The sequence below is a fragment of the Typha angustifolia genome, chromosome 15, assembly GCF_048772165.1.
Source record: "Typha angustifolia cultivar Huaian chromosome 15, ASM4877216v1, whole genome shotgun sequence".
Taxonomy (NCBI): Eukaryota; Viridiplantae; Streptophyta; class Magnoliopsida; order Poales; family Typhaceae; genus Typha; species Typha angustifolia.
In genome coordinates, this window is record NC_133253.1 from 2,141,200 (window position 1) to 2,154,606 (window position 13,407).

At 41.7% G+C, this 13,407-nt stretch overlaps 1 protein-coding gene across 2 annotated transcripts; it reads right to left on the reverse strand.

Annotated features, from left to right (window-relative positions):
* Nucleotides 1-46: 46 nt before the first annotated feature.
* Nucleotides 47-10,726, reverse strand: LOC140777553 (uncharacterized). Of its 2 annotated transcripts, XM_073121739.1 has the most exons (8): nt 10,581-10,726; nt 5,455-10,473; nt 5,108-5,355; nt 4,888-5,032; nt 2,868-3,054; nt 2,468-2,800; nt 1,666-2,360; nt 47-1,228 (listed from the first exon to the last, which is right to left on the reverse strand). In XM_073121739.1, the coding sequence occupies exons 2-8, from the start codon at nt 10,432-10,434 to the stop codon at nt 554-556; spliced, it is 7,263 nt and encodes a 2,420-aa protein (XP_072977840.1). In that variant the 5' UTR covers nt 10,435-10,473; nt 10,581-10,726; the 3' UTR covers nt 47-553. The 2 variants fall into 2 exon arrangements, with proteins under 2 accessions (XP_072977840.1, XP_072977839.1); XM_073121738.1 differs by having other exon boundaries at nt 5,455-10,725.
* Between the last annotated feature and the right edge of the window lie 2,681 nt (nt 10,727-13,407).

A 13,407-nucleotide genomic window follows, 5' to 3' on the forward strand; every position in this document is an offset into this window, starting at 1 on the left:
AAGCATACAACTTAGAAGGAAAAAAGTAAAAGAAAACAGGGGGAAAAAACCAACAAACATGATTCTCGTTGATAGCATTGGACAATGTTATGAGCATTCAACTAGACTCCTTACATATATCCGACGCTCAACATCTTCCTCCGGAGCCTGGAAAACAATAAATACTACTCATAACATACCAACCATTTATGAGACTGCTATTCTGAGTGTCTAGACGAATGCGTGAAGTTAGCTCTCTATGCATCTCATGCCTCTTAATACCAACAAAAAGAAACATGGCCGCAGGCTAGCCTAACTCCACTAGTGAATATTGAATTACATATATATATATATATGGGACACGAGCCCTCTATCCTCTGTCTGCCTTTCTATAAATATCCAGAAATGAGAGACCAACTGCAAACCAGCATAACAGTGAAAAGCGAGAAGCAACGCCTGATTAGGACTTACAGGTAAGGTAAGGTCAGATTCTTCCCCCAGCTCTCCTAACATCCAACAACTAAGGAAACTGGAAGCCAGATGATCTTGGCAGAGAGGAACTGAAAGCATTCAGTTAGGTCGGGTTTGCAGGTCCACTTGTTGATGGCTTAGCAACATATACTTGCTTCATCCTTCCAGTGCCAAAACTCTTGTCAGAACCCAAATTCGGGTTTCTTCCCTGAAATCGTGACCTGCGGTGCATATCACCCCCAGAACCCATCTTCTGGGAACCCCCACTATGCTTATCGGAATATCCAGCTGGATGAAGATACTGTTGGCCTGATGTTGGTAGTTGAGGCTTGGAGGGTGAGGCAGTGTTCTGGCTTCCAGCGTTACTGCCAGTCATCCCAACTCGATTACTCTCACCCACATTAGTCATCGTAATCCTTGAAGTTTTGTTACTGTTTGACATCTTGTTATTGTTTCCACTTGTAGGGCTATGTGAAGGACTAATATTTTGGACACCACCACTGCTAGAATTTTGTTGTTCCATAAGAACTATCTCATCTGGAAATTGGGAGCAAGTAGAGCTTGGAAGAGGAAAAATTCTATTGCCATCAGAAGGTGCACAAGAATGGGCCTCGTGGAACCTACTAATGCCAGTAGGATTATCCAAGGGATGGCAAAACTGTGAAGGCGTCCCACCCTCTACCTGATGTTGCTGCAGTGGTACTGATAGAGGGACAGAATGCAGTGGTTGAGCAGGTAAGTGAGACCAGCGAGGTTGCATTGGTATGTCAGCAGGTGCCTGGAGAATATCATAAAAATAAATAAATAGATAAAAGAACTTCTACAAGACATTACTTCTACATGACAGTATAAGGTCCCTAGTGATTCTCCCTTACTTCAAACCCTAAACCTAACTGCTGATCCCTCAGAAATCATGATCATCCTAACCATTCCAGACACTTTGTCAATTCTTCAATTCCAGGAAACCCACTAGATACTAACATTCAGAAGCACCTTCATCCTGAAAATGGCTAATGGCTAGCAAAATTTTGGGCATACTAAAGAATTACACCATAAGACTATCATAGTGTAGAATATGTGGGTCTATTTCCCACTGAACCTACCTTTAGATGCAAACAATTAATAATTAAGATATACGCATTCCCCTTCAATTAATAGTAGTTAGGATTGCCAGTTGCATAACACTTGAGATTTATCTCTTTAGAAAGAGGATACCTGAAATGGCGCAATGTCAAACATGGTCAATGGAGAAGCAATCGGCATGAGAGATGAACCAGGGCCTAGCTGCTGTACAGGAGCAGGCATGCTGGGCGAGGTGCACTGACCAGAAGCGACATTTTGATTGCCTAGATCACCCTCACTAACACCAACTCCAGAAGATCCTGAGTTGTGCTTCCATTCAGGTTGCTTTCCCGTAGGAATATAAGTGGTGCCCATGAAACTTAAGCCTACTTGACCAAATTGCCCCATTGGAGCAAAGTGGTTGTAGACAACCATATGAGGAGGACCTTGAACACCAGGAATTCCTCCAGGACTGATGAATGGACCAGTGAACCCTGCTGGAGGACCATAAAATGAATCGACGCCAGAATGGCATTGTGGCCAAGCTCCAAGTGCCCCTGAAGGCAAACTACTACTTCTTTGTGATTGACCCTGTGTCCCAGCAGACTCATCATGAGGCCCAAAGGCAAAGATACGCCCTCCTAGCATTGGGTTCATCTCAAAGCAGGGAAAATGAGACGGTGGTCCACCAGGAAATTGTGAGATCATTGTTCCAGATGTCTGAGGGCTTGGTAAAGGAGGCCATAATGAAAGAGATGGAGTGTCAACTGAAAGATCAGCCGGAAGAGCAACTGCCAAGGACTCTTCACTAGATGATTGAGCAGATACATCTCGACCGATTGTCATGCCTGTTGCAAATGTTACCACTTCAGCATTAAAATGCAAAAGAAAGCAAGTAAATAGAGAATCGAAAGTAAACATTTGACTGAAAGTATCAAAGGAATCATTTTATGACCTCCCGAAGTCAACCCAGTTACATCTGCACTGCTGAAACTTTTGGTAACTGACGCAGAAGATGAGCCTGCACCAATCCCAACTATCTCATCATTACTAATAGCAGCAACAGCGATAGCAGAAGCAGCTGCTTCAGCTTCAGCTTCAGCATCTTCTAGATTTGCAAAAGATTCCTCTGGATGCTTTTCTTTGTCAAAAATCATGTCACAGTCGTTGTTAGCTGCAGGCAAGTTGTGATCAACTATCATGTCAGACCTACATGGACCTGGAGGACGAAGTCCAACTGGTTGAGGTCGGCTGACAGCCGTGAGAATAGTTGGTGAAGTAACAGCCCCTGAAGTCGGAAAAGTTAGTTGCAGCTAAAATCATGTAAATGTGAAAATTCAAAGAAAAGCGCTTACCAAACTGGATTTTCTCTCCGGCAAGAAGAGAGTTGACAGGGTTCGTAGACAAAGAAAAAGGTTTTTCTTGAGTCATCATTGATGTTGTAGACTTGTTGGGCTCGAGAGAAATGGTAGAGCCTGCATGCGATTCAAAACGCGCTGCTGCCATAGCTTCTTCAAGTTGAGTTTGTGTTAAAGATATAACCTGTCAAAGTTGATATCAAGATCATCAATTGCATCAGAGTAGAGACTGGCAGCAAATCTTTACATTAGACTCTTCATAAGTTATATCAAATTTAGAAGGATTTAATTTATATAATATTTTTTATTGATTTTAATTATTTTCATGTACTTTCATGACTTTAACGTCCCTCTAAATAGGGTCTAATTTAGACTTGGTTTAATATGGTTTAGGCTGATAGTAAGCGACTGGTTAGGTTCTCATGATACTGCAGTACCTGTATGGATGGATCTTGTTTCACCTATCCAAATTGGGAATTTGAGTTAATGAATTCCCGTATAACCCTTATTAAGAATTGCAAGATCTCTTCTAACAATGGGATGATATATTCTGGCATAGATAAAATTTAAGTTCCCTCAAAGGCTATGGCCTTCTCCTTCTCCTTTGCATGAGGCAACAAGGGAGTGAGGCCTTCGAAAATGAATCCAGCTGATCACTTACTTTCTTTTTCTTTTTCTACTATTTTTCATTTCTTCGTTATTGTCCCCGAGATCAACACTTAATTATCAAGATTAACCTACTAAATTATACAACTCTAGATTAGCTACAATATTCAGTTTAAATTTTCTCAGCATTATGTTCTCATTAGTCATTTCTCAACAATGATGATCAAATTAATTATTCAAACGATTTCCATGAATGCACATATACACTTCCTAGTTGACAGTGATGATTAGCAGTCTCTCCATGAAAGAGACTGCAAACTAAATAGTGTCATGCACAAAAGAACTATTAAACATCTTAATGGAGCTAACAATTAGAAAATTTATATTTGTTAACCACCTACTTAATTTAGCGCTGAAATGAAGAGGAGTCCTTAAATCAGCTTTTGTCATACTTCTCACCAAACAACCCATGACTCGGGAGATCTTTGGAGGCGTAAACCTAGGTCATCAAAGTCTAACTACAACCAAGTCTGAAAAATAATTCTTACCAACAAAGGCCTTACAAATATTATAGTTAATCTTGTTCATACGACTTTCTTATAGCTCAATAATATGATGATCTTCAGGATTGACCTAGGTTCATATTTAGTCATAAAACCCTTACCCATTACTAGGAAAAAGGATTGGTTATGGTCTACGATAATTTCAGCTCGTGCAGTAAAACCAATTACCCAATGACTGAAATGCTTATGCTAAGTCTTTCTAAACTACAAAAAGTGAATTCTCTACATTAGAAACAAGCTATTTAAATTTTAAAGAATATATAAGCACCGAAAAGTCATTCCAGACATCAGAAGATCCAACAAGTACTGTTGCTAACTGTTCTACAGAGTTTCCAGTGATATATATCTATGCTTTAACTGGTTAATTGCAAGTTTTATCCAAGATCTGGCTTCTCTTTTAGAGACATCCTCTGATATGTCTCACTACTACGTATGTTACTGGATGCAGGTTTATCAAATTCTGACAATGTTGTATCCAGAATTCCAGATGTCCCATATGCTAACATCTACAATTCCAGGTTCTTTCTTTTAAGTTTAAAAAAAGTGATCAAAACAAATGATTGACATAATATGTCAAATCTACAGGAAACTGCAGTAAACACAAATATTTGAAGGAAATATACACAAGGCAAATTAGATAACTCAGTGTTCTAAATCTGAAGTATAAAAAGAGCTTGTGCTATGAGAACAAGAAATGACAAAAGGCAAACTATAAGGAAATAACAAGTAGATGTGCTCAACGACTTTGGTCTAACAGGGCAATATATGTGTGCATACAGAAATAAAACATAAAGAGTGCTCATAAACCTAAAGAAAAAAGATAAAGAACTTAAGTGACAGATAATTACCTGCTGATTTAATTGTCCTTTATCCCAGGAACCAAATGGAAGTGGACCACTGTCAGAAGATACTTTGTTGTTTTCAAATAGCATACCCGATACAAGCTTTTCTCCAGCACAAGATATGGTTGGAACAGCGGTGACCTGCTTGGACCTGTAATAGACTATGTGAATAAAGTCACAGAAGCCAACCAAGGAGCATAACAAATGTCAAGATAATAGAGCATACTTCATATTGCTGGATTTTGCATCAGAATCTGAATTCAAAGAGGGTGTACCAATTGGGGGTAGAGATTGTGATGTCATATTAACAGCGAATGCAAGTGATGGCTCACTATTAACGAAGTTTCTTCCCTGTGTAACCACAACATCAGAATGCACGCTCCTCGTGGAATCTCCAGCCAAAGAAACTGTCGTTTTACTCAGATTGCTACTAGAGGCCTTAACTAGTGAAACAATTCGTTGTTTGCGAGGTGCCTGGTAAAAACAATGCCAATCAAAACTCCCCTTTTTTAGGGCAATATGGAAAGGACAGTATGACCAGCATATGAGTTATCAAAATTTGTAGCTACATACCTTTGACACCCTCAGTTTTGACTTATTTTCTCTTTCTCTTTGCTCTCTACGATCATTCAACATTTGCTTCTTGGACTTTACCTGGATAAAGTCATCCTCATCACTAGGAACTTCAATCCCTGATTGTTTGAAAACGCAGACAACTCCACTCTGCAGAGGAGGATCAACATCCTCCTCAGGACTCTCATTTGTCCTAAAGTTTCGTTTCCCACCACGAGACTTGTCAACAGAAGTTACACTCCTTTTCACAGCCTCCTTTCCTATGGCTTTCTCTGTTCTGCCATTAAGACTGACAGGTTGCATTGCAGAAGGGCTTGAATTTAAGTTGCCTGGTTCATTGGCTAATTTTTTCCCGACATTCCTCACAGAAATTCCTGAAATTTTGCCATTAGAATTTTGCTTCTCATCTTGCCCAGCATAGTTGAATGAATCTGCACTTTGAGTTTGCTTCTTCTCAACATTTTCTCGGACTCGAAATTCAGTTCTTCGGATATTCCTTCGAGTCCTTAGCTGAGATCTAATTGACTCTGTCTGTGAGGTTTCTGGACCTGAAAATGGGAATCTTGAACCAGAATTCCTTGGAGCATAACCAAATCTTTTACCTCTGCCACCTGATACAGATCCTGGAACCCTTGAGCCGCTTCCAACTTTCCCTTCTGAAATAAACCGAGAAGATTGTGATCCAGCATACAGTGGAGCTTGAGATTCTTTGGAAGTAGGGATAGGTTTGAAATTCCTTTTCATGAAATTATCATGATTAATATGATGCCCAGCTTGTGAAACAGTATCACTTATATGTTTCTTCTCACCAGAGGAAGAAACGTCTCTCTGTGCAGCAGAAATCACAGTTTCTTTCTTTTGGTCATTCAACAATAGCTTCTGCTGCTCAGAATCCAAATTTTCTTGAGAATGATCGTGAAGCTTGCTTGTGAGACCTACAGACTTATCTGCTGGGGCTACTGACTTATCTGCAGAACAAAAGGGCATTCTGCCTCCTGGCATGTCTTGAGAAGTGCCTCCAGTCACTTGGTTAGGTAGACCACCAGCAGAATTCTGGTTAAGCATGTAAGAAGCTGACACAGGAGGCTGAATGAAGGACATTGCCTGCGGAGCTAGTGGCAAGATACTCTGGGACATAGGTGGGGTATACCTCAGCTGGCCAAACTGGAATAATGGAGCCTGTGAAGGGTGCATCTGAGTCAGAGAAGGGCTAACCGAGGTATGTAAATGGATCGGCATTTGGATAGAACCAATCTGAATGGCTGGAACTGGAGATGGTATTAAAGAAGGGCCAGAAAACAGACCAAATTGCAGTTGAACAGGTACTTCACCCTGACTGGCAACTGTAGTTGATGATGATGTAACAGGTGTTGCTGAGGACGTAGATGGCACAGACAAGCTTGTCGTCATCGTCGTCATCTTTTGATCTGCCCCTCCTGATATATTAGATGCCTCAACAACATATGGGGGATAACTTTCGGATGCTGCTGAATCAAGAGACAAATTTTGCAGTGCTTTTTCTGTTTCATTAATAACTTTAAAGTTATTTACAGTCTCCTCCAAGAAAGCACTCTCACCATTATTCACCATTTCTTTCATGCTACTTGCAGAACTAGCCTGCACAACCGCTGTATTTTCACTCTTCTTAGAAGCCTTTTCAAACTCAGTGCTACTAGGAATTTTTACTTCAACACCTTCATTGAAACCTAGTATAACCTGTTCTATCTCCTCGGCTGTATTTTGCATACCTGATTGCAAATCTTCAAAGTCTTGACCTAAGTCAAGATTCTCATCATCACCTTCATGGAGTTCATCTATTTCTTGAAAGCCATCATCCTCTTCATCATACTCTTCTTGCTGTTGCATTTCTTGATTGTTTCCACTGGCCCAGTCATCATCCTCCCCATGAGAAATGGTACTCGAAGTAGTTAGTCTATTCATAATACCATCCTCTGATGCAATCACAGCATGATCCGTGTCAGATAAAAGAGTTCGCTCACCATCAGCAGAAGTTGGTAATGCTGGTGAATCCCCAGAAACATCCATTTCATCATGTGAAAGATGTGTGGGTGAACTCGGGGGGCTTGAAACAGAAAGAGATGACTGTGAGTCACATCTTGGACTGTTCTTATCCTCATTCTTGTTTTGCTCTAGAGAGATAGCATTGTCTTCAACTAATAGCGCTCTTCCAGATTGTCGAAAGGTCTCCTGATACACATTCACATATCCTGTCTGTAAAGCTTGTTTTTCATTTCTCCCCGAACAGTATTGTGCTTCACTATCCAGAAAAGAACTAGAGCGTTCAGTGGAAGCTCTAACAGTATTTCTGTGCACCGACACAGATGGAGGTGGGGGTACACGCGGCTGCCTCAATGAATGACGAGATTTTGCAAAGGAGGAAAAGACATCAGACTCATTATTCTGTATTAGATTGTCAGTGTATTGACCATTTAAGCTTATACGAGAATTATTAGGTTCCCAACCAGCATCACCAAGCCTGTTGCTGTCGAGAATCTCACCATCAAAGTTGGAGTTCTTGCTGAAACTATCATTCTCCCTGGATATATTCCATCTCTGCCCTCTTCCATTGGAGAAATCATCTGGTAGCTGGGGATATTCGGGTGTTCCTCCTTTAGAAGATGGCCTAATGGACATTGTCCCTGGAGCGTTATGGAACTCTTTCTTGGGGAAGCCTCTCCTAGCTCCAAATGCATCTCGCCTTGGACTGCGGAAAATACTATCCTGGTCTTGGACTGGGACCGCCGGACTGTAATATGACTGTTTTCCTTTGTCCATAGATGAAGGATTTCCATCTCTTGAAGAGTACAAACTGGAAACTGTGTCATGGTATCTACTCGTACTGGAGGAACCAAATGATGCAGAGCTAGTGATTTGCTCAACCATTCTCTCGCCATCCTCCCAATCTCCAACATCTGCAACCCTTGACAAGTCTCTATCCATCACTGGCGTGGGCAGACGTTCATCAGCAGCAGCAGAAGGAGGTCTATCGTCTCTTGTATTAGCTTCAGTCTGCCTCCTTGCAATCCTTGCCTCCAACTCCAACAGCTTTTGACGTGCAGCCTCTTTCCTCCGCTCCTCTTCCATAAGAATCCTCCTCTTCTCCTCTTCCCTAGCAATTCTTTGGTCCTCAGCTCTTTTTGCAGCCTCCAGCCTCTCTTGTTCTACCCTCCAAGCAGCCTCCCTTGCCTCTTCTTCCAGCAAACGTCTTCGCTCCTCCTCTTCCCTTATCATTCTCTCTCTCTCTTCTTCTTCCTTGCGAACAAGCTCCATAACTCTTGCTTGCTCTTCCATCACCCGTTGCCTCTCCTGCTCTTGAATCCTCAAAATCTTATCAAGCTCAGCTTCAAATGATTCCCTAACAGGGTCATGGAAATCAGCCTCTTTCTGCACTTCCTTCTTCTTCTTGAATACTTTAACATTTACATCTCCAATGCCACCCAGAAAGGGATCCCTGCTGTCAAAACCTGCATCCTCAATGTACGACTTCCCATTGTTTGAGGCCATCCGCTTTTCTCTACCAAAATTTAGTATTGGATCATTTATTGATGGCCCTTTATTCCAAGAAGAAAATTGCCCCTTGGGAACAGCATTACTCTGAAGGGAATTTCCCTTGTACCAGTTCTTGGAAGTATCACCATACCAACCATGAGAATGCTCCACAGCCCTCCCACTGAAAGTTTCTGGTGCACTTTTGCGATTCTGAGAGTTCATTGCAGAGCTCAAATCCCGTCGACTATACCACGAATCCTGAGGAGTCCCATCAGTAAAACCATCACGAACATTGTCTCTGTAAGGAGACTGAGCATTACCCATTTCCCTGCCCCCACTAAAAGGCCTTGGATCTGTTCTATCTCTATCAATTGCCACATCACGGGCACCCATCTTATCTCTTGTCTGCACTTGTGGTGACCTCCAAGAACCAGCATTCTTATTCTCCTTATTGGTAGCAACTGCGTCCCTGCCGAAAGAATCCCCTCTAAAGAACTCCCTTGGTGGAGCACTGCCAAGTTCAGAATCACGTAGCCCACGACCATCATGGATAACATGAACCGAAGCAGGCTCAAATCTTGAAAACCCATGCTCCCTATCTCGTTCCGGTATGCTAAGGCCCGTGTCACGCTCATCGTCAGCCCATTCAGATGTGTGTTGTAGTCGAACAAGTGGAAGAGGCCCAGTCAAGAACCCATCCTGCTTCGGCGGCTGCCCCAAAGAACCAGGCAGCCGGCTGAAACCCTCAGCACCATCCAATGCATTACCAGCGCTCGAGTGAGAGGATCTCATCTGAGGCCGCATGTTGAGTGGCAGCTGTGATTCGGCCCTCTCCACCCGCCCCTCGGATGCCTCCTCACCTGCCTGCCTCTGCTTCTGCTTCAGGCTCTGTCCCTCCTTCTGCTTTGAAGGCGAAGCAATAGTAGCTCGTAGAGAAGGGAAGTCCTCGCCCCTCAAGATCACAGCTTTCTCAGAGAAACTTTGAGCCGGACCCACCTGAAGCGGCGGACCGCCCGACCGAACACCAGGAGGCATGTAAGGGCTACCAACTCTCTGATCTCCATCAGCACCCGATTTCCCCGGCTGATCTGGACCTCCAGTAATTGCATCCTTATCAGGTAAACCCTGCCTGAGGGCCGACTTGGTCCACCCCATCACGGAGGAGCCGGAACCGGACCCGTGCCCCGAACTACCATGGCCGGGACCGGATCCCGACGCCGCCGGGTCGAAGCGCTCGTGCTCCTTCCTCAAAGAAGGCAGGTTCAAGGGAGGCGGCACCGAGAGCTTCGGCGCCGTCTTCTGGCTGGAGGACGACGAGATCCGCGACCGTGACAGGACAACCATCCCGCCTCCGCCGGAGCTCTGATGGGAACGGGACAGTCGCCCATGGCCGGCGCCGCCGGAGGAGGAGGAAGGTTGGCCGTAGGATTTATTGAGGTTAACAGATACAAACTTTCCCGGATGGGTCATCGCCTCCCAGATCCCAAACCGCAACAAGTAACCCTAACCCTAGGGATCGACCGAAGCTTCAGCTAGGTTTCAGTTTAGGGTTTTAAAAAGGAAGGAGATGCGGCGGAGGATAATAATGACCGGGAGCTCGTGTTCAGAAAGGTTACCACAGTGGAGTCGAGCGCTCTCCGGCAGCGCTGTCAAGGAGGTGATCGGGCGCCGCGGAGAACCGGAGACGGCTAGCCCTAACCAGTAGAGAGATAGAGAGAGAGATACAGAAGAGAATAGAAGAGAAGAGACGAGTCAGAGAGAGAGAGAGAGAGAGAGAGAGATATAAGTTTTTGGTGTTTTGGGGAAAATAACAGCACCAAAACAAAAACAAAAACAAAAAAGTCTTTTTTTTTTTTTTTTATTTACAAAAAAGAGTACCAAAAAGGGGGAAAAATTGGAAGTGCTCTTCTTTCTTTCTTTCTTTCTTGGCATGTGTATAAGAGGAATACAGCTACCGGCCAAGCCAAAGTGAGAGAGTTCTGTGTTGGATTACAAAATCTAATGTAGATTTTTGTTGGATTGGACCAACTGGCGATCCCACTCACCTGATCACATACTCTTTTTTTTTCTTCTATTTTCTTATAAAAAATAATAATAATAAATCTCCTTTTTTTTTCTCATTTCGTTAAGCTAGTAGTTACAGTGAAATTGTATGAGATGGTAATAAATCAATAGTAGCATTTAAAAGCATCACTATAAGTTCCTCGAGGTGAGACTTACGCCTTGATTAAGATGAATTAGTTGACTATCTACTATCCCCTATTGATGTTGTAGATGTCAAAGGAAAGAGAAATTTAATAATAACACCCTATATTTTAGCTATTTTATAAATAAAACCCTCTTTTATTATTTGCAAGTATATAACCAAAGTTGAATTTTATCGTAAAATGAAATCAAACTCCAATTTTGCAAATATTCTGTAGATGTGGAGCCACCCAAAGAGACATTGTTCATGAATGCATGACAATTTTCAAGTATAGATAATATAGTGAAAACGTAGGGTGGTATTTAGAAACTTGTCTAAAAATGATTGAATACTAGTATTCCACTATCAATGTCTATGAAGTGGATTGTTGGCAAGAATTTAGTACATATGCAGCAGCTGTTCCAAGAGGGCTCTGCAATAATATCACCGACTTGGTCTATTCATTACATTATTAATCATGATGTTTGCAAGCTTCCCCTTCCTTAGTCTAAGAAACGCCAATCGTTTCTCAAAAGGACAAGAAACAAGAAACAATGCTAACGATGCCTTGCTTTAAAATTCGCCCCCTCCCCCGAGCTTCAGACTTTAATTTTATTTAAAAGGTGAAACCGCCCTTTGACGCCATCATAAATATTCTATAATTTGTTTGACTTTGTCTCATCGATAATTAACTCGCATGTTTCCATCTATGAGCCATGACTTTTCATGCTAGCAGTTAGTCTTGTTTGACCATGCGGTAAAACACTGATTAACCTTTTTATTGTTCTATTTATCTCCTTGCCTCCTACATTGGTACTTGACTTTTTGCCCCCAAGCATCTTTTCATTTCTTTTTCATCATTTGCCCCCTCTAGCCGCTCACAATGTCAGGAGACTTAGCTCCGACTAGTGGTGATATTTTCGCTCCTCCTATCGTTGCCGTTGAAAGACTCTTTGGCCGAGTGTAGTGTCTTTTTCTCTCTCGTCGAGTGTAGACCTATTTCCTTATTCCAAATCTCGCGTACGCGTCACTCTGTTTGCTTTCGTCATGTGTAAGTTCCTTTTTGGTTGGTGACCAATTGAGACTTTGTCTTAGTTTTTGCATTGGCCTCTAAAGTTCCTCAACGGTAGTGAGACTTAGGTTATGGTTAAATCTATCCCTTATCGAATAGTTGGATAGGTCTACCTTGGATTTGTCGAAGTTTCGGTGCCTCCCATTTCTTTCTTTCTTATCTTTTCCACCTACTTGGCATGCTCTACTGCTGCCTACTAATACATACTGTTTGGCTTGCTTCCCTAGTCTTTATCTTCAATCACATTCCTCCATTAAGCTGTATTTCATTTATTAGTGTTTTAGTGCATTGCAGTTTATAATTGAACGGTTTCAAGATCCCACGTAGATCTAAGAAAAGTTAAAGCTAGATAGCTAGTAAAACATCTATATTTTGGTTATTTTTTCATTCAAATCTTGTATTCACTTAGGGTTCAATGCTTATTTTTCTTACGGTGCCACCGATAAGGCTTTTCCAAATATCTCTCATTTTTTTTCTTAAAAACTTTTATTAAAATTAATGTAATTATCTACCTATGAGTTATTCACTTAGGGAATTAAGCTCATTTTGATTTTATTTCAATTGCCACAGTAGACACTTTAACACTAATTTTTATTTATTTTTATTCATGAGTTTAAAATAGTAAATATATAACGTTGAAGTACTGTTTGATATCTAAAAAGTTATGTTTAAATAATGATTTTTCCAACAACCCCGACAGTGCACGTAGCACCTAAAACACAACCTACTATTTTCTATTGCTGCCAAAATATGCAGACTAATTCATTTTTAGATTTTGTGATTTCCGACCGAAGTCAAATTTAATTGCAAAATAGGATCACTTTCATTAGCCTAAGAACGAGTGAATGTGAGAATAATTCATATAAACTTTTAAACACCACCCAAGTAGAGAGTTGTGTTCAACTCCTAGTTTCCAACATCTCCAAAAAAGAAATTAGAATTTGGGAGGCTCTCCAAAAATATAGCAAAGAATCTCAAAGCTGAAACGAATGTCTGGCTGTTTTCAAACTGCAAGAATTTAGTTTGCATAATAACAGTTTAACCTCTTTCACTTATGTTAGACGAGTTTGTAAATCTTCTCTTATATTTTTACTGCAACCTGTTCTCAGTCCCTATTTTGCAAAAGAAAACCACTCAGAAATCTGAAATTGCCACATGTAAGAGCCGGGCCGAGCCGGTTGAGCTC